At 57.7% G+C, this 24,078-nt stretch overlaps 2 protein-coding genes and 1 long non-coding RNA gene across 3 annotated transcripts in view; 1 reads left to right on the top strand and 2 right to left on the bottom strand.

Moving 5' to 3' along the window:
• CPSF1 (cleavage and polyadenylation specific factor 1) overlaps positions 1-12,864 on the bottom strand; it is a 19,493-nt gene extending 6,629 nt beyond the window's left edge. Inside the window, exons 1-10 of the mRNA XM_081792124.1 lie at positions 12,762-12,864; positions 12,505-12,663; positions 1,547-1,574; positions 1,312-1,454; positions 1,127-1,207; positions 861-1,012; positions 635-781; positions 366-505; positions 179-289; positions 6-99 (exon numbers count right to left, since the gene is read on the bottom strand). Coding sequence (XP_081648250.1) covers positions 6-99; positions 179-289; positions 366-505; positions 635-781; positions 861-1,012; positions 1,127-1,207; positions 1,312-1,454; positions 1,547-1,574; positions 12,505-12,648 — 1,040 coding nt within the window. The 5' untranslated portion in view covers positions 12,649-12,663; positions 12,762-12,864. The remainder of the gene's footprint in view (positions 1-5; positions 100-178; positions 290-365; positions 506-634; positions 782-860; positions 1,013-1,126; positions 1,208-1,311; positions 1,455-1,546; positions 1,575-12,504; positions 12,664-12,761) is intronic.
• A 127-nt stretch (positions 12,865-12,991) lies between these two features.
• Positions 12,992-13,584, top strand: LOC145713420 (uncharacterized). The gene is made up of 2 exons (XR_014136512.1): positions 12,992-13,351; positions 13,435-13,584. It is a non-coding gene; the product is annotated as an uncharacterized LOC145713420 (long non-coding RNA).
• A 2,463-nt stretch (positions 13,585-16,047) lies between these two features.
• On the bottom strand, positions 16,048-21,453 carry SLC39A4 (solute carrier family 39 member 4). The gene is made up of 12 exons (XM_081792130.1): positions 20,351-21,453; positions 19,572-19,856; positions 18,907-19,102; positions 18,639-18,790; positions 18,376-18,547; positions 17,844-18,016; positions 17,548-17,685; positions 17,345-17,467; positions 17,063-17,117; positions 16,772-16,924; positions 16,478-16,665; positions 16,048-16,386 (listed from the first exon to the last, which is right to left on the bottom strand). Exons 1-12 carry the CDS (start codon positions 20,546-20,548, stop codon positions 16,258-16,260), a joined length of 1,962 nt encoding a protein of 653 aa, XP_081648256.1. The 5' UTR covers positions 20,549-21,453; the 3' UTR covers positions 16,048-16,257.
• Positions 21,454-24,078: the final 2,625 nt, after the last annotated feature.

Genomic DNA, 24,078 nt, shown 5'->3' on the forward strand with positions numbered 1-24,078 from the left:
CTCACATCTCACCGCCCTTGAGGGAGATGACCATCTTGTCGTAGGAAATGAAGGCTGCCTGGGCACAGTCGAGGGTGATCCGCACGCCCTCCTGGGTGCCTGTGCAGGGTGCGGTTAGACAGACTCCGCAGCCCTCCTGCCATCCCTGCCCTGCGGTCCTGCCCAAGCCCACACTCACGGAGGGGAAAGGCGGTGGTGCCGGTGGTGAGGCCGTTGAGAGCCACGCCGTACGGGGGGACGCTCTGGTTCAGGTACAGCAACGAGTTGACAGCAAAGACCACCACCCCACCTGGAAATGGACATGCTGGTGGGCGGGGCTCAGCGCCCTCCCCCCACCCCCCACCCCCAGCCCCATAGGGGCTCACCGATGGGCTTGGGCACGGCGAGGGCCTGCGTGCAGTCGAAAGGGAGGCTGGTGAGAGACCAGATGACAGGGTGGACCTTCTGCGTGATGTTCAGTGAAATGGCCACAATGGAGCACGTGTCCTGCCGCACAGCCACCCGCCTGGGGACAAAGAAGTACATCAGCCAGGGGGCCAGTCACAGCACGCCAAGGGCGGGGTGGCCCAGTCCCGGTCCCAAATGAGACCCACCCCAGGCCTTGGCGGCTGCAGCCACAGCAGAGGGGCCTCACCCAGGCCAGGTCTGGTTGGGCTCGAACAGGATGAGCAGGGTGGGCTCGTAATAGCCGTGCAGGAACTGCAGGTCTACGATGTTGAGCAGCTTCTCGTCCAAGCCGCGCACGTCGATGATGTAGCTGGGCAGGAAGCTGGACCTCTGCCTGGGGGCGACAGGCTTTAGTGGGCGGAGGAAGGAGAGAGCTCCGGTTGGACAAGCCCCTCCCCTGTCCCGGTACTCACCCCTCCCCCATGAGCCCCTCGTGCTCCTCAGCCAGGCTCTCCCTGCGGAAGGGCAGGACCACCAGGCGTGTGCCGTAGATGAGCATGGCCGCGCAGCGTCCGTCGGGGTCCACCCGCACCCGCGGCGTATGCACATTCTGCACGAACCCATCCTGGGGGCAGAGGGCACCGTTAGGCCAGCCTGGGGATAGGAGGGGAGCAGGGGGCAACGGGCTGGGGCGGGAGGGAGGGGGGCAGGGAGGGCTGGGGGCATGGCCTGGACCTACCCGTAGCTCAGGCTCCTCAAAGTAGTGTAGAGACAGGGTCTTCAGGTCATGGGTGCCTGGGTCATACTCCACCACCGACAGCTGGAGGGCAGGTCAGAGCTATGGCCCCAGACTCCCCTCCCCCCAACCCCCCCTCCCCCCACAGGCCTCCCACACCCACTCCCACCTCCAAGGCCATCACCTACCTTGGCATCCTTAAAGCTCAGGAGCAGGGCATCCCGCTTGGCACCCGCCAGCTGCACGCTGGCCATAGACATGACGTTGCCGAAGAAGGAGAAGGAAGCCACCAGCTCCAGCTTTTCCCGGTGCTCCCGGTGGGCCTTTCCCTCTGGGGGAGAGGCCGGTGGGTACAGCTCTGGGCCCGCACCCCAGCCCCCACGGCCCCAGGTCTGGGGCCAGGGCAGCCTCCCCCACACTCACCTGTGCTCCTGTCATTCTTGGTTGGCGCCTGGGAGAGGGAAGAGGAGGGTGGGCAGTGAAACCACACTGCTGCAGCCAGACATCTGCGAGTCCTACCTCATGGTGGGACCAGGAGGGGAGACAACGCAGGGCCAGCCCTGCCCAAACCCTCACTGCAGTGGGGACCATGCTTCCAGACACTTCTAGAGACAGCCGTGCACACCCCAACCCAATGTGCACAAACTCGTGCTCATAGCCTGAGTCCCCAACTTGGCTTCCCAACAGCCCGCTCACTCCGATGCCAGCAGTGCTCAGGGTCAGAGGCTGGATGGCAGCTCTCTCCGTGCACCCTCAAACCTGCCTGGCCGTGCCCCCCACAAACTCACCCCTGGGCCCAGCCACAGCACGGGCATCACTCTACAAGACAGGCGTCTAGCTTGACCCGAGCGTTGCCACCAGCTGCCGACCACAAGCAACCGCTCCCGGCTCCCCTGACACGTAGGGTGCCCACTGAGCCTGCGCCGGGCATGCTGCCGCAGAGGGCCGTGGCCTCGCCCGATCCCACAGCCGGCCGGGGCCTCCCCAGGGTGGGAGAGGGCGTCCGGACTGCGCTATCCAGACTGCAGAGCGTCCGTAACCTCGGGTAATGAAACCGCGGCAAGTGCAGCCGTCCTCTGTGCCACACAGAGGGCCTGGCGGTACCGCCACGCAGGGGCACGTTTTTCTTTCACAGAAAAACAAGGGCTCCGAGCTTCGGTACGTTTTCGTGTCCATAAGAGACTGTTCTCTGTTAGTGGTAACAACACACTGACACACACACTTGTAAATCGTCACTTCAAAGCAAAGTAGAAATTTTAATAACAAGAAACAAGATCGTTTTTAATGACATACTTGTGCTACTGGGCAACGTCCTGAAAATAGCTGCTTGAGAAAAGCCAAATAATTAACTCATTTCAGAAAAGGCATTTTAGGGGGTGCCTGGCTGGCTCAGTCAGGAGAGCACGTGACTCTTGATCTCAGGGTCATGAGTTCAAGCCCCACGCTAGGCACGGAGCCTTCTTAAAGAAAAGAGGGGCTCTTGGGTGGCTCAGTCAGTTAAGTGTCTGACTTTGGCTCAGGTCATGATCTCGCAGTCTGTGAGTTCGAGCCCCGTGTCGGGCTCTGTGCTGACAGCTCGGAGCCTGGAGCCTGCTCCGGATTCTGTGTCTCCCTCTCTCTCTCTGCTCCTCCCCCACCTCTTCTCTCCCTCTCTCTCTCTCTCTCTCTGTCTCCCAAAAATAAATAAACATTGGGGCGCCTGAGTGGCTCAGTCGGTTGAGCGTCCGACTTCGGCTCAGGTCATGATCTCGCAGTTCATGAGTTCAAGTCCTGCTTTGGGCTCTGTGCTGACAGCTCAGAGCCTGGAGCCTGCTTCTGATTCTGAATCTCCCCCTCTCTCTGCCCCTCCCCAACTCATACTCTGTCTCTCTCTCAAAAATAAATAAACATCAAAATTAAAGGGGCGCCTGGGTGGCTCAGTCGGTTAAGCATCCGACTTCGGCTCAGGTCATGATCTCGCGGTCCATGAATTTGAGCCCCGCGTTGGACTCTGTGCTGACCGCTCAGAGCCTGGAGCCTGTTTCAGATTCTGTGTCTCCCTCTCTCTCTGACCTTCCCCCCTTCATGCTCTGTCTCTGTCTTAAAAATACATAAAAAAAAATTAATTAAAAAAAAATTTTTTTTTTAATTCTTAGTAAGCCAAGAATGCAACTTCCTCAACCAAACAAGGGACATCTACAACAACCCTTCAACAAGGTCCCACTGGAGTGAAGTGTCCCAGTCACCTCTGTGACCAGGACCAGCCGGGACACCCACACTCCCCTTGCCGGGGGTGAGGTCAACACATACAGACCAACTGTAGTCCCACCCACAAGCAAAATGCAGAGTGAAAATCTTGAAGAACTTCAAGAGACATATGGACCTAGTCAAAAGCTCTAACATACCACTGGCATCGATGGAGGAAGGGGAAGGGCAGAATCAATAAATGAAGGTGTTGACCAATCGTTTTCCAGAACTGATGAAAAGCATCAATCTACAGACTCAAGAAGAGCAGCAAACCCCAAAACAAGATAAATATAAAGAAAACCAGGGGTGCCCGGGTGGCTCAGTCGGTTAAGCGTCCAACTCTTGATTTCAGCTCAGGTCATGATCTCTCGATTTCTGAGTTCAAGCCCCGTGTCAGGCTCTGCACTGACAGTGCGGAGCCTGCTTGGGATTCTCTCTCCCTGTCTCTCTGCCCCTCCCCTGCTCATGCTCTCGCTGTCTCTCAAAATAAATAAATAAGCTTGAGTAAAAAGATAATAACAACGACAACAATAATAATAACGAAGCCACAACCAGAAAGGAAGGACAATGGGTGAGAGGGGATATGCAAGAGGAGAACAGGCAAGTCCAGAAAACAAGCCACTTCTCGTCCTGGCCCCCTCCCTGGACAGAGCCCCCTGACCTAGACTTCAGCCTTATGTTTACAAATGCCCTGCCACAGGAGTAAGCCATTTCTTTCTTGTTGAAAAAAGAGAAAGAAAACAAAACTACAACCAGGTGCATCACAATCAAAAGACAAAACCAAGGGGGCGCCTGGGTGGCTTGGTCGGTTAAGCGTCCGACTTCAGCTCAGGTCAGGATCTCACGGTCCGTGAGTTCGAGCCCCGCGTTGGGCTCTGTGCTGACAGCTCAGAGCCTGGAGCCTGTTTTGGATTCTGTGTCTCCCTCTCTCTCTGCCCCTCCCCTGTTCATGCTCTGTCTCCCTCTGTCTCAAAAATAAATAAACGTTAAAAAAAATAAAAAAAAAATAAAAAAAAAAAGATAAAACCAAGGACAAAGAAAAAGACCTTAAAAGGAGCCAGAGGAAAAAGGAGACATCACCTTCATAAAAGCTGGTTTTCACTTTCTTTCTTTTTCTTTTTTTTTTTTTTTTTTTAGGGAGGGAGGGAGGGAGAGAGAGGGAGGGAGGGAGAGAGAGAGAGGGAGGGAGGGAGGGAGGGAGAGAACTCTCAAGCAAGCGGGGGGGGGGGGGGGGGGGGGGGGGGGAATCCCAAGCAGGCTCCACACTCAGCACAGAGCCCAACCAGGGACTCAATCCCTGGGATCATGGGATCATGACCTGAGCGGAAATCAAGGGTCAGACGCTTAACTAAGCCACCCAGGTGCCCCCATAAAAGTTGATTTTCACCAGAAACCATACAAGCCACAGACGGTGGAATAACATCTTGAAAGCGCTGAAAGGAAACAATTAACCTAGAATTCTAAACCCAGTGAAAATGCCCCTCGAAAAGGAAGCTGAGATAAAGGCATTTCCAATACAAAAGTGGAGCAAACTCACGGCCAGTAGAAAACCTGCAGGATTATTAAAGGAAGTTCTTCAGGTTGAAAAGCCCAGCATAAAAAAGGATTATAAGCTGCTAAGAGCTCATAAGGCTGGGAGGATATAAGGGGATGAAGGACACGTGGGAGAAAGGAGCACTCTTGGCGGCAGGAAGCCCACACAATTAGAGGAGGGAAGAGGCAGGAAAAGCAGCCGAAACAAAAACCATCGGTGGAACCAACAGGAGTAAATTAAAGTTTGAGGAGTAAGACAACGTTTGCACAACCTCAAAATATGTCCCACAAGGTACTTAGTAGTTACCATGGGAAACGCAGTGATGTTCCGGGGGGAACCCCGCCATCCAAGCCAGCAGCCCAGTGACTATACAAAGAGACATCTTCTGTTACAAAAGACGTCATCGGGGTAAATTGGCAGGATCTGACCAGGCCTGGCCTTCTCCCAGTGTCACTGTCGTCATCAGACCACTGTTCTGTGGCTCTGCAAGAGACAGACCTCCATGCTGTTGGGGTGCACAGGATGCGCTGACCTCCAGGAGCTGAGAGGCCTCCTGTCTACGACTTACTCTCCAGGCTTAGGGAAAAAAAGAGAAGAAAGCAAGCAGATATGGCACAATGTTCCATCTGGGACTGTGGGTAAAGGTACACTGGAAATTTCTGCTCTTGAAACTTCTCTCGAGTCTGAAATGATGTAAAATTGAGAGGCTAAAAACAGTAATAACGTACTGCAGGGCTGATAACGTAGGTCAAACCAGGGGCTCAGGGAGATAAACAGGGCTAAAGTATAAAGGATTTTATACTGTTCCGGGAGCAGCAAAAATGCTCATCTAAGCCAAACTGTAATAAATCCAGGAGGCCTAGCCTAACTGTTAACATCACTAGAAAATAATACGAAACACGTAACTAAAAACCAACAGGAAGATAAAATGACTTAAAAAGTCCTCACTAGGGGCGCCTGGGTGGCGCAGTCGGTTAAGCGTCCGACTTCAGCCAGGTCACGATCTCGCGGTCCGTGAGTTCGAGCCCCGCGTCAGGCTCTGGGCTGATGGCTCGGAGCCTGGAGCCTGTTTCCGATTCTGTGTCTCCCTCTCTCTCTGCCCCTCCCCCGTTCATGCTCTGTCTCTCTCTGTCCCAAAAATAAATAATAAAAAAACATTGAAAAAAAAAAAAAATTAAAAAAAAAAAAAAAAAAAGTCCTCACTAACCCAAAACAAAGCACAGAAAAGGAAAAAGAATAAGGGTGTGGTTAGAAAGACAGTGAGACAGACAGTGATTCAAGCTCAAGTGCACACAAAATTACATTAAGTGTACATCTGCCAAACACCCAATTAGGGGACAGAAACTGCCAAATGATAACACCCACTATCTGCTGCGGAGTCACTTTCAATGTAAGGACACAGATTTAAAAAAAAAAAAAGAAAAAGAGGGGCCCCTGGCTGGCTCAGTCACTGGAGCATGCAGACTTCGATCTTGAACTCCGGGTGGTGAGTTCAAGTCGCACACTGGGTGTAGAGATTCACGTCAAAAGAAACCCCATAAAACAAAAAAACAAAAAACGGGAACAAAGTTGAGATAGCTACGCTGCTATTGGACAAACTAGATTTTAAGGCAAAAAATATTAGAAACAAAAAGGCAAAAAGGGATATCTCATCACAAAAAGTTCAGTTCAAAATTAAAACATTATGCTTTTTTTTTTTTTTTTTTACTTCAGAGAGAGGAAAAAAATGCATTGAGGTGGGGGCAGAGGGAGAGAATCTTAAGCAGGCTCCATGATCAGCACAGAGTCCGACACTGGTCTTGATCCCACAACCCTGGCACCATGACCTGAGCTGAAATTAAGAGTTGGACACTCAACCCACTGAGCCACCCAGGCAACCCCAAAAATTACTCTAAATTTGTCTTATATGTACCTAATAACACACGTACAACACACAAAATTCCCGACAGTCCTATGGGGCAAGTGCCCGTTGGTCATTTTAAAATCATCTTAGGGGCACCTGGGTGGCTCAGTCAGTTAAGCTTCTGACTCCTGGTTTCAGCTCAGGTCATGATCTCACAGTTCGTGGGTTCGAGTCCCACATGGGGGTCTGCACTGACAGTGCAGAACCTGCTTGGGATTCTCTCTCTCTTTCCCTCTTCCCCTCTCCACACCACCCCCCCCCCCAATAAATAAATAAACTTCAAAAAATTTTTAAAAACTATCCTAGATATTCTTCATTTTTGGCTCTTCCATGTAAATTTGAGAATCAGATTACTAAATCTAATGAGAAACCTACTGCCACTTTGAAGACACTGAATTTATGGGTTAACCTGAGGAAAGTTGACATCTATACAACGTGGAGACTTTCCATCCATAACCGTGATCTATTTTCTATTTAGCTGGGGTTTCTGTTAATTTCAATCAACCACAATGTATTTTCCCTCCCAAAGGTCACAGGGGCCTCTCCCGCTGCCCAGCTGCACCCCTTAGGCTGCCCCAGGCCATGCACTCACCCCCCCCACACACACACACACAGCTTCTCTGCTCTGCACCCCCTGCCTCTTGACAGAACTGCCCTTGCTTCCCAGCTCACCCAAAGGACGGAGGCCCCGGCCATACTGCCCACCCCACACACATCCCCACCCACTTTGTGCTCTAGGACTTCCCCACTCCTGTCACCCCACTGCAGCCACCTGCACTAGATTCCACGGGGGCAGACTGAAGACAGCCTCAACAGGGGCCCATCGCCCCCCTCCTGAGTCTGGACTAGAGGCGGCTCTGAACAACAACAGGCCGTGTGGAAGGGGGACCAGGTTCCCCAGGGCCCGGCCCTTGGGATCACTGGCAGCTTCTTCCTCCGAGTACGTAAGCGCTCCAAGCAAGAGGCCCAACCACCTCGAGGCCACCTGCCAGGAAAACCAAGCCAGCCGCGCGGGGAGAGAGGAGCAGAGAGACAGAGACAGACACACCCAGCTTGCCCCCAACCCTTCAAGTCACCCAGTGGAAGCCCAGACCCCACAGAGCATAGGCCAGGTGCCTCCACGGTCCGCACTGTGCCCTGTCCAAACCCCCAAGGGACTCACAGACGTATGCGTCCGTGGTACCAGACTGCTGTCAGAAGCTCCAGGGCAGCCTGCTCCACAGCAAGAACCAGACTGGTCCCGAGCGCTCTCACCCACCTGAGGAGCCCTCTCCAGCTTCCCCCCATCAGCTCCACCTCCCGCCCCACACACTTCTCTGACCCAAGAGTCGCAAATGTTCCTGCAGTGGGCCAAACAGCAACTACCCGCCTTGGCCTTCGCAGCCACACGCAGTCTGGAATTCTTGAATTCTCGCGACCCTGAGGGTCTACAAAGCTCCCGTGGATCTCAGTGGGCTGCGAGTGGGTGCGGCTGGCGAGCCTGCTGCACTGGCTGATTCCGCCCCGGCGGGCAACACCCTGCTCTCCCGCTCGTCTTTCGGAAACCCTCTTTTCCCGCCAGTCACCACTCCATCTCTTTGATTCCCTCTTTGCACAAATCTCCAGAAAGCTGTCTACGTTCACCGGTGCCAATTCTCTTTCTCTGCTCGGCTCTTAACCCTGCAGGCCCACATCCCCGACGCCCCTGTCAAGAGTCACCAGGGCCTCCAGGTCGTGGGCCTCGCCTGAGGCCCGGCAGTAGGAGACCCAGGTCCCCAATCTGCCACCTCCTCTGGGCTTGGGCTTTCCTCCCCCCTCCCTGGCCACACCTCCTCCAAGTCTTCCTCGGCGTCCTCTCTTCTTCCCAACCGCTCAACGCCGGGGCACCCCAGGGCCCAGATGGCCGCCTTCTGGGTGACCCCAAGCAGCTTGAGGGTCTGCGGGCCCAACTTCAGCTCCAGGCCGCACCCTGCTCCCCAGCACGACTGCTGCCCTGACTCTCCCGCAACCTCGCAGGGCGCCGTTCCCTGGGCACCTCGGCACACCTGCCAGCGTCTGGAGCCCAAGAAAGTCCCAACGGCTCCAGCCCCTCAGAGTCCGTGACCTGTGAGCCCTTCCCACTGTGACAGAAGGGACAGCGTATCACGTCCAGATTAGGCTACGAAGACGCCGTGCTTTCACCCGGGTGAGCGGTTCTCTCTCTCAGCCTTCGTTCTGGGGGAGGCCGCCCTGTGGTGAGGCTCACGCGACGGGCCGAGGCCTCCTTCCGACAGCCGGCTGTGCGAGTAAGAAGCAGAAGCTCCGAGCCCCCCAGCGCCTTCGGAGGACGGCAGCCCCGGCCAACACGGAACTGCAGCGAGAGACTGTGCGGGGGCCACCCAGCTAAGCCACTCCCGCTCCCTGGCCCCCGAAGTTGGGGGATATCGTCTGTCGTTTTAAGTTTCCAAGTCTGAGGGTGCCTTCCTTGTTATGCAACAAGTAACATGATGTCCCAAGAGGAGCTCCTACGTCCCTTTCGCCATGTCAGGTCACAGCAACTCAGCCCCCCCCCGGTGCTCAGACCAAAACTGCACCCTGGCAAAACCGCAGCATTGCCCGTGGCGCCTCGCCCCTTCACATCCCACATCCTGTCCATCCTGAATCTGACTGCTTTCCACCAACCGACCACCTGACGCTCCTGACTGGTCTCCCTGCAGGCCCCCCTCCCACCTCCCTACAGACTCTTCCACACAGCAGCTAGAGCGACCTTTGCAAAACACAGGCCCTGTCACTCCTTAACCTCACCTCAGAGTTAGCAGTCAGTCGCCACATTGGCCTAAAAGCTCAACATGCTGATACCGGGCCCCCACCTCACCACCTCTCTGACCTTCTGTCTTCTCCTCACTCTTTTTTTTTTTTTTTTTTAAGTTTTTATTTATTTTTGAGAGACAGAGAGAGACAGAGCGCAAGCGGGGGAGAGGCAGAGAGAGAGAGGGAGACACAGAATCTGAAACAAGCTCCAGGCTCTGGGCTGACAGCACAGAGCCCGATGCGGGGCTTGAACTCATGAACCGCGAGATCATGACCTGAGCTGAAGTCAGACACTTAACTGACACCACCCAGGCGCCCCTCTTTTTTTTTTTTTTTAAGTAATCTCTACAGCCACGGTGGGGCTCGAACCCATGACCCTGAGATCAAGTCAGTCACCTGCTCCACCAACTGAGTCAGCCAGGCGCCCCTCTGCACTCACTCCTCTTTTCCTCGGGGCCTTTTGGCTGGTTCTGTTCCTTTTTTTTTTTTTTTTTTTTTTTTTAGTTTATTTATTTACTTTTAGAGAGAGAGCTGGGGAGGGGCAGAGTGAAAGAGAGAGAGAGAGAGAGAGAGAGAGAGAGAGAAAATCCCAAGCAGACTCCACACTGCCAGTGCAAAGCCCGATGTGGGGCTTGAACTCACAAACTGGGGGGATCATGATCTGAGCTGAAATCCAGAGTCAGACGCTTAAACAACTGAGCTACCCAGGTGCCCCATCTCTTGGCTGCTTCTTGAACACCAGTCCCTACTGCCCTAAGGCCTTCACCTGCCTGGAACCTTCACCTGACACCCACAAAGCTCTCTCCAGCCCCTCCTCCTTGCCTACTCAAATCTCAACTCTGCAAGGAGGCAAAATTTAACACCACACCTGGCTCCCTACTCCCCGACCCTGCTCTGATGCTTTCCACAGCACTTTAAACTATAGACCAAGGGGGGGCGCCTGGGTGGCTCAGTCAGTTAAACATCTGACTTCGACTCTGGTCATGATCTCGCAGTTCATGGATGGGTTCCAGCCCAGCGTCAGCCTCTGTGATGACAGCTCAGAGCCTGGAGCCTGATTCAGATTCTGTGTCTCCCTGTCTCTGCCCCTCCACCACGCACGCACTCTCGCTCTCTCTCTCTCTCAAAAATAAACAAAAAAAACAAAACAAATAAACGAACTCTAGCCCACGGTATTACTGGCTGTGTGTGGTCTGTCACCCACTGGAACAGCAGCACCACAAGGGCAAGCCTCTCTACCTGTAGTGCTCACCAACATCTCCCAAAACAAGCTTAACAAACATCTGCTGAAAAGACTCGAGTGAATTCCAGTGGGCTGTGAAACCTTACGTAAAAAATATAATGATGTGGGGGTGACTGGGTGGCTCGGTTAAGCTTCTGACTTCAGCTCAGGTCATGATCTCACGGTTTGTGAGTTCAAGCCCCCACGTCAGGCTGTGCTGACAACTCAGAGCCTGGAGCCTGCTTCATATTCTGTCTTTCTCTCTCTCTCTCTCTCTGCCCCTCCCCCACTTGTGTTGTCTCTATCAAAAATAAATGTAAAAAAATTTTTAAAAATATATAATGATGGGGGCGCCTGGGTGGCTCAGTCGGTTAAGCGGCCGACTTCGGCTCAGGTCATGATCTCACGGTCCGTGAGTTCGAGCCCCGCGTCAGGCTCTGTGCCGACAGCTCAGAGCCTGGAGCCTGTTTCAGATTCTGTGTCTCCCTCTCTCTGACCCTCCCCCATTCATGCTCTGTCTCAAAAATAAATAAACATTAAAAAAAAAAATTTAAAAAAAATATATATATAATGATGTAAATGCTTCCCATTTGTCTCTAAAGGATGACAGGCATCAGAGAAGGGGGAACTTTATTGGAACATAGGAGTGAAAAAAATCTAGTTCAGTGATTACAGCAAAGACGCTCTCATACAATATGGGACTGACGGATTCATCCAATCACTTTTAGTAACCTCTACGCCAAACACGGGGCTCAAACTCATGACCCCAAGATCAAGAGTCGTATGCTCTTTCGACTGAGCCACCCAGGCGCCCCTAGTAGTCTACATATTTAATGCAAAAACAAACACACGTGTCCTGAAGTAGGTGCCCAGGAAGGTCAGCCTCCTTCCGTCCGCCCCTCTGACCCCACGTGCATGCTGCGTCAGCCCCCACTCAAAGCCTGCGGTGATTCCTCCCTGCTCTGGGGTCAACCATCCTGACCACGATGTGCCTTCTTCCCCCCACCCCACTTCCGCTCTACACCCCAGTCCGACCGTGCCTGCCCCCGCCAGGCTCAGCTGCTCTGGCCCGTGTGCCGGCTATTCCTTCCGCCCGGAACACCCTCCATTCCCCATCCTTGTGCCTGGAGAAGTCTTACTGCCCCCTTGAGAACAGGCAAGAAACCAGCTCTGGCGAGAAACTTTCGTGGACCAACGCTCACCGCTTGGGCAACCGGAGCACTTGTTTCCTCTACGGATGGGTCCATCACACTCTAGAAAAACTCCTGTGGGCTCTCTGGCCCCACACGAGACCCAGCCTCGTTCCTCTGGCCAGGAACCTTGTCCTGTCTTTGTCAGTCTTCCTGTCAGACTGACACTCTGGTCTCCCTCGTTCCCTCCTCTACCTCAGCTGCACTCGCTCCAACCTCCAAGCCTGTTTACAGGTGTGTTTCTACTTCGCGCGCGGTCTCTGCCGCCGAGTTTTGGCAGCTCTTGTTCACCGCTGTACCTCCACTGCCCAGCACACAGTGGGCGCTTACGGGATTTGCTGCAAAGACCGAAGAGCACAGAAGACGCGCGGGCGCGGGGAGCGGAAGGCAGGCGGAGCGCGGCGGCGCGGAGAGAGCCGCCCCGGAGGCCGCCGCGCTCGGCGGGGCTCGCTTCTCCGTCCGCCGCCGCGCGCCGCCCTCGGCGAGTACTCGGGAGGCTGCAGGGAGCCGCGAGGGGCCGGCGCGGCCCGCACCTACCTCGGCGTCGCGGTTGAGGCGGTACACGTAGAGCTGCGAGGTGCCGGCCACCACGAGGTTGCGCTCGCTGTTGTTGAAGAAGTTGCAGTACATGGAGAACTCCAGGCCGGTGGGCGGGTGCGCCTGCTTGTACACGGCGTACATGGCGCCGAGCCCGAGCTGCGCGGGGAGGCGACGGGATGAGCAGGGCCGCCGCGCACGGTCCCGGCCCGGCGCCCCCTCCCCGGCCGCGCGCGCGCGCGCGCCCGCCCGCCCACCTGGCAGTTGGAGCCGGCTCGTGGGGGAACCGCACCGCGGCGGACGCGGCCCGGCCGGACCCGGAAGCTGAGCGCCCGGGTTCCGGGCTCGCGCGCCTGCGCAGCGCCGCGGCGGCAGAGTGGCTGCGCGCGCGACAGCGACCCCCGGTGGCTAGGGGGTGGCAGGGCAGCCTCGCGGCTCTGCTCCGAGGCTCTGCGTCCGGAGCCCCGAAACCCCGAGCTCGCTCTGCACTCGGCTCCCTGGAGAAGCCGGCGGCGGGGTTGGAAACGGGGCTGGGGGTGCGGCGGCTCAGGGCCCGCTGGGCTGGGGGCCGCTCTTCCCCGACGCAGGGTGGGGTCACCGAGGAGGGTCTAGGCCGCAGGAAGAGGCGACTTGCCCCCACCAAGCCCGCGTGGGCGAGACGCGGTGCCCGGGTGGGCCAGGAGGGCCTCGCGGTGTGGAGGCCGTGAGGGAAGACACGCGCCCAGTGAGGCTCTCGGCACGGGCCGCGAGTGCGGAGGAGGCCCGAGCAGTCCGGGGATCGGGAAAGCTTCCCGGAGAGATGACTGGCCGCGCCCCTGCCGCCTCCCGAGGAGGTCTGGCCCTGCAGGTATGCCGGTCCGCCCTCTACAACGTGAGCGCTCGCCCCAGGGCAGCGATTTTCGCCCTTCCCGTCCTCTGCTCCCTCCCCAGGCCCAGCACAGTTGCCCACGTGGAAGACTCTGGAGCCACGACCAAGCACAGCTAACGGGGATGTCTCCTCGCTTGGCAGGGACTCGCCGCGGGTACCGTTGTACAGACCTGGGACTTAGGAATGGAATAATAAATAAAACAAGTAAGGGGCGTCTGGGTGGCTCAGTCTGTTGACTCTTGATTTCGGCTCAGGGCATGATCAGAGTCATGGGATCCAGCCCCACGTCCCGGCTGTGCGCTGAGCCAGGAGCCTGCTTGGGATTCTCCCACCCCCCCCCTCCCCCCGCCCTTCTCCCGTGCTCCTGTGTGTGCTCGCGCGCGCTCTCTCTCTCTCGAATAAAAATTATAATGAGTAAAAAAAAAAAAAAAAAGAAGTATAGTTACACCCAAGAAAATGACATAGAAACATGGGTTTATGTTGCACCCATATCTGCCCACTTGCTCGTGTCAGCAACAAGGCTGACCCTTTTGTAGTGGACAAAGGGGTCACTCGAATGCCCAGGCAGGTGTGTGACCCCTGAGCCACACCAAACCCCTTTAAAGGTCATAAGAAAAACTGTAGCCGGGACACTAAGTTTTGGTATCTCTGTCAGATGGGCACAGTCATGGTGCCCACATCATAGGACATCTGTGATGATTGAAAAAATCAGGGCCCACAGAACCCTTGGACTGGAGCTTGGCACATTGGAAAATGCCCTAACAAATGAACAAGAACTCATCTGTGAGAGAGGTGGTCAGTGCAGAGAGGGCTGGAGATCCTGAAGGAGCACAGTCCCGGGGAGGGCAGCGGTGGATAGGATGAGGCTCCATCCCAGTCAGAGGAGAGGAGGAGGTGGGCAGCGGAACCAGGAGGTTGCAAGGTTGGCAGTGGGAAGACAGAGGTGAGCCTGCCTGGTGGATGTACTTTCTCAGTGAGAGATGAAGGTAGGGGCCTATCAGCAGATCTGGGGCTTGAAGTTGCTGGGGAGGGACCATGATGGGCTGAAGAATCGTCCAAGGCTGGCGGTGGGGGGGGGGGGGGGGGGGGCGGGGGAGAATGCCAGTACAAGCCCTGGCCTTGCCCGCTGACCCTGAGCTTGGGCCCTGGGGCTAGTGGACACTACAGGCCATGCTCTTGCTCCTCTGAGGCTGTGCTGGGAGTCAGTGGTTTTTCTGCACCTTCCTTCTGTGCCAAGAGGCCATCTCCGTGTTGTAGACCAGGTTTAGGAGGAAGGTGGTAATTCCCACACTTCTCTTTTGTGCTGTTGGTGAAGATTCTTGGAGAATCAATACCTCTTGGAGAGGCCGGAGCGTCTGTCTACCGGGGTCAGGCCCGGGAGTTCTCAGATATGGCCTTTTCTGCCCTCTTTGCCACAGATTACTGGCATTCAGCCTCCACCTCCCTCCAGCACAGGTGGACCCACGGAGCGTAACATAAGACTGACTTCTACTCTCGCGCTTTTGTGTGTGTGTGTGTATGAACAACAGGCCGAATCTGATGTCCCCTGGACCCCTTCCTCTTTTTGGTCTTTCCTCCCACCTCCTTTCTGCTACCTGGAAAGTGCATTTAAGGGCTAGAGCTCTGGCAGCCATTTTGGACCGTGAGGGGTGTTGTGGATTGAATTGTGATCCCCAAAAAAGATATGTTGGAAACCTAACCCTCGGTACTTCCAAATGTGACTTTTATTTGGAAATAGAATCATCGACAGATGGAATTAGTTCAGATGAGGTCATACTGGAGTAGGCACGCTGGTAATCGGTAGGACTGGTGTCATCAGAAGAGAAGAAATACAACAGAGAAGGTCACAAGATGGAGGAAGACTCTGGAGCTATGCCTGCTACAAGACCCAAACCACACGTGGCCGCCAGAAGCCAGGACAGCCTCGTGTGATAGATTGTCTCTAGAGAGTCGAGCAGCAGGGGCACCTGGGAGGCTCAGCTGGTTGAACATCCGACTCTTGATTCCACCTCAGGTCATGAGTTCAAGCCCCGCGTCGGGCTCTGTGCTGATAGCACAGAGCCTGCTTGGGATTCTCTCTCTTTCTCTGCCCCATCCCCACTTGTTCACTCATGCTCTCTCAAAACAAATAAACATCAAAAAAATAGAGAGTTGAGAAGGAGCACGGCTTACGGACACCTTGAATTTAGACTTCTGCCTCCAGAACTGTGAGAAAATACATTTCTGTTGTTTTAAGGCACCTAATTTGTGATAGGCTGAGCTACAGCCTTAGGGGACTACAAGGGTCTCCAAGGATGGACACTGTGCCGAGGACAGTGCAGCAGAGTCAGAAGGGGCTGGGGCCCCACTGACCACGGGCTGTCACATACTCGGGTCCGACTACCTCCAAGTAGTGGTAAACCCCCGTCTCTGTGAGCACGGTGCTTGTTTCGGCCCTTCTGTGAGAAGTAAACAAGCCTGATTCCTGATTGGAGACCGGGTCCCCCTGCTACCTGCAGACTCTGGCCAATTTCTGAGTCCACTCCCCACACAGGGCTCCCACATTTCCCCGCGCAGGACGGGCTGGCTGCCTGGAGATCCCTTAGCACAGGCTCCTGGTGCCTCATCGGAGCCCCAGGGGGAAAGAGAGGTACTGCCCCCCCCCCCCCGCTGCCTTTCTTGGTGGGAGAAACTTCCCTAACAGCAAGGAAAGCAGCTGGGCTCCAAGGGCAAGAATATTTTTATTGAATAGGGATGCTGGGGCATGTGAGAGGGAGACTCTCAAAGGCCTGGGGCTCTCTGGGTACCCAGCTACAGGTTCCACACTGGCTAGCAGACCCAAGGAGCTGAGATAGCCCAGGGGGCCAGCAGCCAGCATCAAGGGCCCGAGAGTAGGGGGGTGGGCATCAGAGGGTGATCTTGTCCTCATACAGCGACAGCAGCAGCAGGACGGTCCAGCCGCCCAGCAGACCCATGTTGTGCAGCAGGAAGAGGAGCCAGGGCCGCTGGTCCCGCACATGAAGCATGGCTGGAAGCTGAGGAGGAGTTAGGCACAGGTGAGCGACCAGCTCTGAGCCCCTGCTCGGCTCACCCCCAGGGCAGCCGACTCCCGCCCTCCGTCCTGACCATGTCGCAGAGCGCCACGTAGAGGAAGAGGCCAGTGGCCACCGCCAGGATCCAGGCCTCACTGTCCTCTCCAACGTCGACAGCGAGCGCCACGTAGAGGCCGACGAAGGCAGTCAGCGCTGAGGCCAAGTTCAGCAGCAAAGCCCGGCGCACCGACAGCCCCGCGTGCAGCAGGGCGGCGAAATCCCCTGGGGTGGGCGGAGCGGGGGTCAGGCCGAGAGCCCCGCCCACAGCCGGGCAGGCCCCGCCCCTGGCCGGCGGCCGGGTCCCCAGGCCCTGCCTCGCGCTGCTCACCTAGCTCGTGTGGCACCTCGTGGCAGAACACCGCCAGCGAGGTGGCCAGCCCGGTCTTCCAGGAGGACGCGAAGGCGGCGCCCACGGCGAGCCCATCGGCGAAGTTGTGCAAGGCGTCGCCCAGCGTGATCACGTAGGGCAGCAATCTCAGCTCTGCGGGTGTGGTGGACGTGGGTCGGCGCCGACCTGGTCCCCCACCTCGGCGCCCCCACCTCTGCTCCCCCGGCCCGCGCTGGCGCTCTGCACAAATCCGTAGCCCCTAATCCTTCTGGGGCTTCCCTCGGGGCTCACCTGAGCTCAGTCTCCGGGGCTCCGAGCTCAGCAGCTCCGGGCTCTCCTCTGTCACCTGGAGGGGGTAGGTCCGTGTGGATGAGCCCCTGGGCAGGGAGGTGAGGAGGGGCGTGGCGGGGCTGGGTCTCCTGATCAGCAACAGAGGAGGCCATGGACAGAAGCGCTGGGGTGGAGGCGGGGGCGGGGGCGGGGGCGGGGGCGGGGGCGGGGGCAGGGGCAGAAAGGGGTTCTTGCAGGGGAAACTCCATGTGGGATGGAGACATCGGGGAAGGGCCAGCTCACCAGGTCTGCGCGAGAGCCTTCGTGGGGCTGCTTAGGCGGCCGGAGCTCGCTGGGCGCTAGCTGCAGGGACACTCCGTGGCTGTGGCCACCGTGGCTGTGGCTGCAGGGCCCATCCTTTGAGTCCTGTGGGGACAGTGGCTCAGGGCCCGATGGGCCTCCCTGACTCCGCCCCGACCACCCACCACGTCCAGCTCCCACCTGACCTCAGGGTCCAGGGGCAGCAAGAGGTTGAAGAGGTTCTCAAACAGGAAGAAGGTGTAGAGGCCACCCAGCATGGCCACAAGGCGCCAGGTGGACTGTGGGCCAAGGCCCTCCCCGCTGTGCGTGTGCAGCCCTAGCACCTGGGGAGGGAAGGGGGCTTTAAGGCCTCCCCCACCCCACCCCACCCCTGGGGACAAGGACGGAGAGGCCAGGGAGACAGGAAGGGCTCCAGGAGGATGGGCCTCGAAGGACTGGGCAGGGAAATTCCCGTCTGGGGAGGGAGGGGCAGCGGGCTGACCTTGGGCGTCAAGTGGAGGACGGCATCCCCAGTGAGTGCACCCACAGCCATGCTCAGGAAGGTCTGGATGATGTAGTGGGAGGCAGCGCTGTAGGTGGCACAGGTCAGAAGCAGGAGGCCGAAAATGGCACAGAGGCAGATGAGCAGCGTGGCTAGGGAGCCATATAGATATCCTGGAGAGGGAGCGGGGGCCACAGGGCTGAGATGAGAGCCTTTCTTGCTTCCCAGGGGAGGGTGTCCAAGCAGGGCCCAGGAGCCAGCTCACCAGGGATGCACGTGGTCAGGCTCCGGCCATTCCTCTGCTTATGCTAACCTTTAAAGCCCCATCCCCTACCCATCTAGGCCCCCACACTTCCCTGTGACCCCTCTATTCCCATGCCACTTTCTCTTGCCAGCCCTGGCCCGGCTTTGCCCACCCCTCCCCTAGCCCAGCGGCCACTTCCTCCTCCCTGTGAGGCCCCACCTCTGTGGCACCAGCACCCAGCACCGATGGGTACGGCAAGCAGGCACAACTGGGGAGGCAGGCACTCACTTTCCGCCTGACTGAGCTGGTCCCGAGTGGGGGGACTGGACTGGGGGCTGCAGGCCCCACTTAGCTGCTGCTGGAGCAGGGCCGGGCTCAGTTGGGCCCAGAGCTCTGGAGTCACCCCCGCCTGCTCAGACAGCCCGTACACGGCCATCACTTCACTGGCACTCAGGCATACCTGAGGGGTGGCAGGAAAGGGGGTCGGGGACCTGAGCAGACCCATGAGCCCCGCCACCTCTCCCCAGGACGGTGGTGCATGGGCTGCTCACTGTGTCCCACATGCTGGAGCTGCCGTTAGGGGTGGCAGGGGGCACAGGGCCCTGGTGGTTGGCCCCCTTTCCAAGATGACCATGGTCGCTGTGGTCACTGTGTGTCTCCGCCACTCTCCCTACCCCCAGGCGCCGCATCAAGGCCTCCAGCTCTGGCAGGGGGGACAGAATCACAAAGTGTGTATGGGCTCCAGGCCTGCCCTCCCCAAGGACATGGAGGTCGGGGACTCAGGGTACTCCCAACTCTCTGGCCCCGCCACAGCCTCACCAGCCAGTGTGATGTTGGGATTCTCGCCACTGTGCTGCCGGAACACAAAGTCTACAAAGTACTGGGGGGTCGGCAGGGCATGGAGACAGGACCCACCGCTGACATGGTCCAACAGGGCGGCCAGGACCAGGCCAGGGTTGCTGGGAGCTCCTGCCCCTGCTGCCTCCTCCAGCAGCTGGGGCAGGTCCACACAGGCCTGAGGGAAGGGTCAGGGCTCAGCCTTGCCTGCAGGGTGGCCTTCCTGGCCTCCAGCTCTGCCATCAACCCTAGTGCCCTTGCATGCCACCGACCCCGAGACCCGCCCTAACATGGTGCCAGATCAGGCTTCTCAGAGCACCACCACCTAATCCTGCCAGCCTACGGCCTGTGCTGGGTCTGACCCCTCCCCGAGGGCCCTCCCTATGGGCCCAGGATTCTTCTCAGCCCCTGTCTGATGAGGGCCCCGGGGGCTCCCCAGCTCCCTGTCCTGAGTGGTATCGGACATCCATTTGTGATCCCTCAGCCTCCCAAGTAGGTCCCCAGACTCCCCCAGGTGTCCAGGAAGGCTTTGTGGGATGTTCTGCCCACTGCAGCCAGGCCCAACCCCCTAAGTGGTCTCCTTTCTCCATGGATCCCCTTAGGTCTTCCCCATCTAGTCCCTCTGCCCCACCTACCCAGGCCCTCACCTTCTCTGCAGCAGGCCAGCCAGCAGCCTGGGCCTGAATCGTTTGCAGCAGCCTGCTCAGGCCTGGGGTCAGGGCCTTGGGACCCTCCAACAGGGCCAAGAGATGGTCAGCACGGGTGGCCCAGCGGCCAGCCTGGACATCTGCACACGTGCCCTTGGGGTCACTGAGGTAGAGGGCAGCGGCGGCACTGAAGCGGGCGATGTGCCTGTGCTCCAGGACTGCCCCCCCGGGGAGCCCTGGCTTCTCAGGCCTGCCCAGGGCCAGGGCATCATCCACAGAGAGGCACTATGGGCAGAGACAGGTGCCTATGGTCAGGAAGCTGCCTGCTTCCCTGTGGGGCCCATACACACTGGTCTCGCCCTCCCCCTCTCCCACCCACCCCTCCATCATCACTCTCTCACACACTCCCACCGTCACCACCCTCTCGATTACACACACACACACACACACACACACAAAAGGGCTCGGGGCAGTGGTCCACCCATCCCAGGGTGGCTTCTTCCCGGAACCACTGCCAGTTTGATGGCCTGGGGACTGACGGAGGAGGCAGCCCTGGGATCCCGGAGCTATATGTATCCGTCACAGCCCCCGATCCTGGGAGCGCAGGCCTGTCTGAACTCAGAGCAGAGGAAGGTGGGCGCTGGCCTGCAGGCAGGGCCTGGGTGCTTGGCCACCCGGCCTCGCCTCGGCCCGCCTCCTGGAGTTTGCCCAGGCCCTTTGCTTCCAGCCCTGGGGCGGAGCGGGCCTGGGCTGGGGGACCCATCGGGTGCGGCAATTACCTTTCCACACGGCCCGTCGGCGCAGTGCACACGGTCCGCCAGTGTATTTAACAGGCTGCCCAGCACCACACGGTCCAGAACACCCTGGCCCGAGGACAGCAAGGTCAGCAGACGGGTAGGCTGAGCTGCCACCATGGTCACCATCAGCACAGACAGCAGCAGCCCCAGTTGGAGTCGAACCAGGACTGTCATGGTCATGCTGAGGCCCCTGTGCACTCTGTGCTCTGGGGAGGCCGCTGACGCCAGGGCTGGCTGGGGCTCTCGGGTCGCCTAGGGCCGGACTGGGGCTGGGCTCTGACCCGCCCGAACGCGTGAGGACCTCTCCCAGGTATTTTTCCTGCAGGGCTCTGTGATTGGCTGACTGAGGCACCTCAGGTTAACCATTCCAGCCACAGGTCCTCCCCGAGGTTGGAGCCACTGCCCGTGGGGGGCAAGAGCCGGGCCCCTTCCTCTGCAAGGACAGCCTGGGCATCTGCTAGCTTGTTTGTGGCTCTGCAGAACTGTGGGGCAGGGCTGCGTTTTCTATGCCCGAGGGGTAACCGTCTCTCTAAGGTCTGCCGCCAACAAGGGGGGCCTGGGCCAGAGGTCCCCAACATTCCACCTGAGAGGCCTGAACACACCCCTGCCCCACTCCCCTCCCAGCCCCTTCCCTGCTTGGCTTCCTTGCTTCAGGCAGCTTAGACACCCTCACCCCACCCTTAGCCTTAGGTCCCAGTTGGGGGTGGGGAGGTGAGGCCCTCTTCTCCCATGTGTTGGGGAGTCGTCCTCCCCTTCCCAAACTCTGGGGAAAATGCCTGAGGAAATGGCCAAATCCCCACAGGACACAAGGGGAGCCCACTGGGCCTTCTGCTTGCTGCCTCCTGGCAGAGGTCTCTTGGGCTTTCCTGGCAGGAGGAAGCGGGGCAGGATCCCAAGCTCCAGGCCCAGGGGCTCCAGGGAGGGCTGTGACTGCCAGCTCTGCACCTGCCCCTCCCTGTTGGCTCCGTCTCTGGCCTTTGAACCTCTTGGCTTATCTCTGCCTGGTTGGCAGTGCAGGGGAGGGGCAGGCCCCAGGGAGCCAGCTTGCACCCCTGGCCAGGTCTCAGGGCAGCCTTCGTGGGTTTTTTTTTTTGTTTTTTTTTTTTTGCTTCCTGGAGGGAGTGTGTGGGCGTCCCCTTCCCCACCTGGTTCAGCTGGCCACTGACACTGAGCCCTGTGAGGTGTGGTTGGGATGGAAGAGGTGAAGCCCTGGGGCAGCTGGGAGCCAAGGCCCAAGGGACTCTGTCCCCAGAGTCCCGTGGGCCCAGGGCAGGGCATCATGCTGAGGGCAGAGTCCTGGGCCTGAGGTCGCCACCCCCCCACACACATTCATGCTGGATGGCACCACAGTGTGATACCCCTGGGTCCTAAGAAGGGGCTGGGGCAGAGGAAATAGGAAGAGCCTGCCAGGGATTTGGATGATTCTTGGAACCCTGAGTCAGCAAGGAGGGAAGTGGAGAGATTCAGGCACTCTGAAGACTGTAGGCACAAACTGGCCTTTTTCCTACCCCACTGCACCAGGACCACGGGGCTGGCTGCAGCAGGAATTGGGGACCCGGCTGCTGCCTCAGGCCACCCACTGCTCAAGGGTCTATTAGCTTCTGGGCAAAGATCTCAGACCAGCCTTCTAGGCTGGCCTTCCCAGGCCCCTGGGCTGAGTGGCAGAACCGCCTGAGCCATTGAGGCTTGTGGCTGGCACTCCCTGGGGCAGCCCCTTTGACCTCAGGAACTTCATGCTGGCCCATATTCCTTTGCTTCATGCACCCTCCACCTCTCCCAGCAGATGCCCTCCATCCCAGCCCAGAGCGGCCGCAGAAGGCATCACCAGTGCCCCTGCACATCTGACTGCCCCCTCCCTGGTGCTGGGGTCCCCCTCTGGGTGCTGCACCCTCTCTCGTGTCCCTGGGCCCTTCCTACATCATCCCATCATCCAACACACACACTGCAGTCCCTCCTGTCTTCAAACACACCTGTGTCCATAGCAGCACTAGTTCAACCTCCAAAACACAGAAACAACCCAGGTGTCCACTGAAGGATGGATGGATGGATGAAATACGGTCTATGTAATATAATGGGAACCCTGGCAGGCTCTTCCTATCTCCTCTGCCCCAGCCCCTCCTTAGGACCCAGGGATATCACACTGTGGTGCCATCCAGCATGAATGGGGGGTGGGGGGAGGGCGACCTCAGCCTTAAAAAGGAAGGAAACTTAGGGGCATCTGGCAGGCTCAGTTGGTACAGCCTGTGACTCTTGATCTCAGTGTCGTGAATTCAAGCGCCACATTGGGGATAGCGCTTTAAAAAATTTTTGACACATGTACAACATGAATAAGCCAATCGCAAAAAAAGAAACCCTGTATGACTCCACTTGTAGGAGGCACCTAGTCAAAATCTAGGGACAGAAGGCAGGATGGTGGCGGCCAGGGGCTGGGGAAGGGGAACGGGGAGTTAGTGTTTACTGAGGACAGTTTCTGTCTGGATGCGGTGATCGCTGTACAGCATTCTTAGTGTACTTCATGCCGCCGAGCTTTAAAACGTTTAAAATGGTCGGGGCGCCTGGCTGGCTCAGTCGGTAAAGCGTGTGGCTCTTGATCCCAGGGTTGTGGAGTTCAAGCCCCACAAAAAAAAAATAAAATCTTTACCAAAAAAGGCAAATTTTGTGTTGCGCTTAATTACAATAAAAACAAAAAACCGTATCGACCAAAACAACCCCCGTTGCCCCTTCAGCTGCCATCGACATCAGGATCTGGGGTCTCTGGCACTGGCAGTCTCTTCCAGGCTCCCCTGAAGCCCCCCCCTCCCCAATCCTGTCAAAGTCCCCGAGGGCTCCCCAGGCCTCTTAGTGGCGAGTTTCCCCATCTCAGTCTGCCCTGGACCCAGCTGCTTGTCCGCGGCTAGGACGTCTCTGGGTTTCCTTGGCCCCAGCCATCCCTTCTTTAGCTCCTTTGTGGTGTTTCTATCCCCAACCTCCAAGTGTGACAGTACCAGTCCCAGGGCCTCTTGGGTACAGTTCCTGGCACCTATCAGAGTGAGTTTTTGCCATGGAGCTAAAAAGCCTTCATCGTGTTCACTTCCTTCATTCTGAAACTCCAGCTTCTGATGTCCAGCCACCCACCTGATGCCCTTGGCCAGCTGACACAATTCGATTCCGCCTATGCCGACAGCTCTGGCCACACCCTCACGGAGCCCCTCTTGGTGCAGGTGTCCACATGTCCACAGGAGCTCCTCCGTCTAGCTGTCCTAGTGCAAGGCCTGGGTGTTCACCGCACACCGCATCCAGCCCAGCAGCAAACATTGTGGGTGTGACACAGCACGGCCCACGCCCAGAACCCAAGGACCCTTCTCTGCCCCCCCAATCCCCACTGGGCCAGGCCCCCCATGCCAGTCGCCTCTCTCTGCTGTCTTTCCCTACTAAGACCCAAAGGACATGGGGCACGCCTCCGCTCTGAGGCCCCTGCTGGCATCCAGGGCTCCAGGTACAATCCCAAGTCCTCACCTGGCCTCTCTGCCCCCCTTCTTCCAAATGGCTCTCTACTCCTCTCTTCCTTGCCGACTCTGCTATCCTTGACCGCCTGCCCCGTGCAAAATGGCACCTCCCCAACTGGCAGCCAGTTCACACACAGACAACTTTATCACCATCCGAAATACTACACACCTTATTTAATTGCCTTTAATGCTACAGACATCCAGAAGTACCACTAGGAAAAAGGA

This window comes from Panthera onca, chromosome F2 (genome assembly GCF_046562875.1).
Source record: "Panthera onca isolate mPanOnc1 chromosome F2, mPanOnc1 haplotype 2, whole genome shotgun sequence".
Classification (NCBI taxonomy): Eukaryota; Metazoa; Chordata; class Mammalia; order Carnivora; family Felidae; genus Panthera; species Panthera onca.

Coding starts and splice junctions, on each gene's coding strand:
- SLC39A4 (XM_081792130.1), bottom strand. CDS start 20,548: ATGACCATGACAGTCCTGGTTCGACTCCAACTGGGGCTGCTGCTGTCT. Junction 19,857..20,350: donor CCGACGGGCCGTGTGGAAAG/GTAATTGCCGCA, acceptor CTCTGCCCATAG/TGCCTCTCTGTGGATGATGC. Junction 18,548..18,638: donor GCTCCAGCATGTGGGACACA/GTGAGCAGCCCA, acceptor GCCACCCCTCAG/GTATGCCTGAGTGCCAGTGA.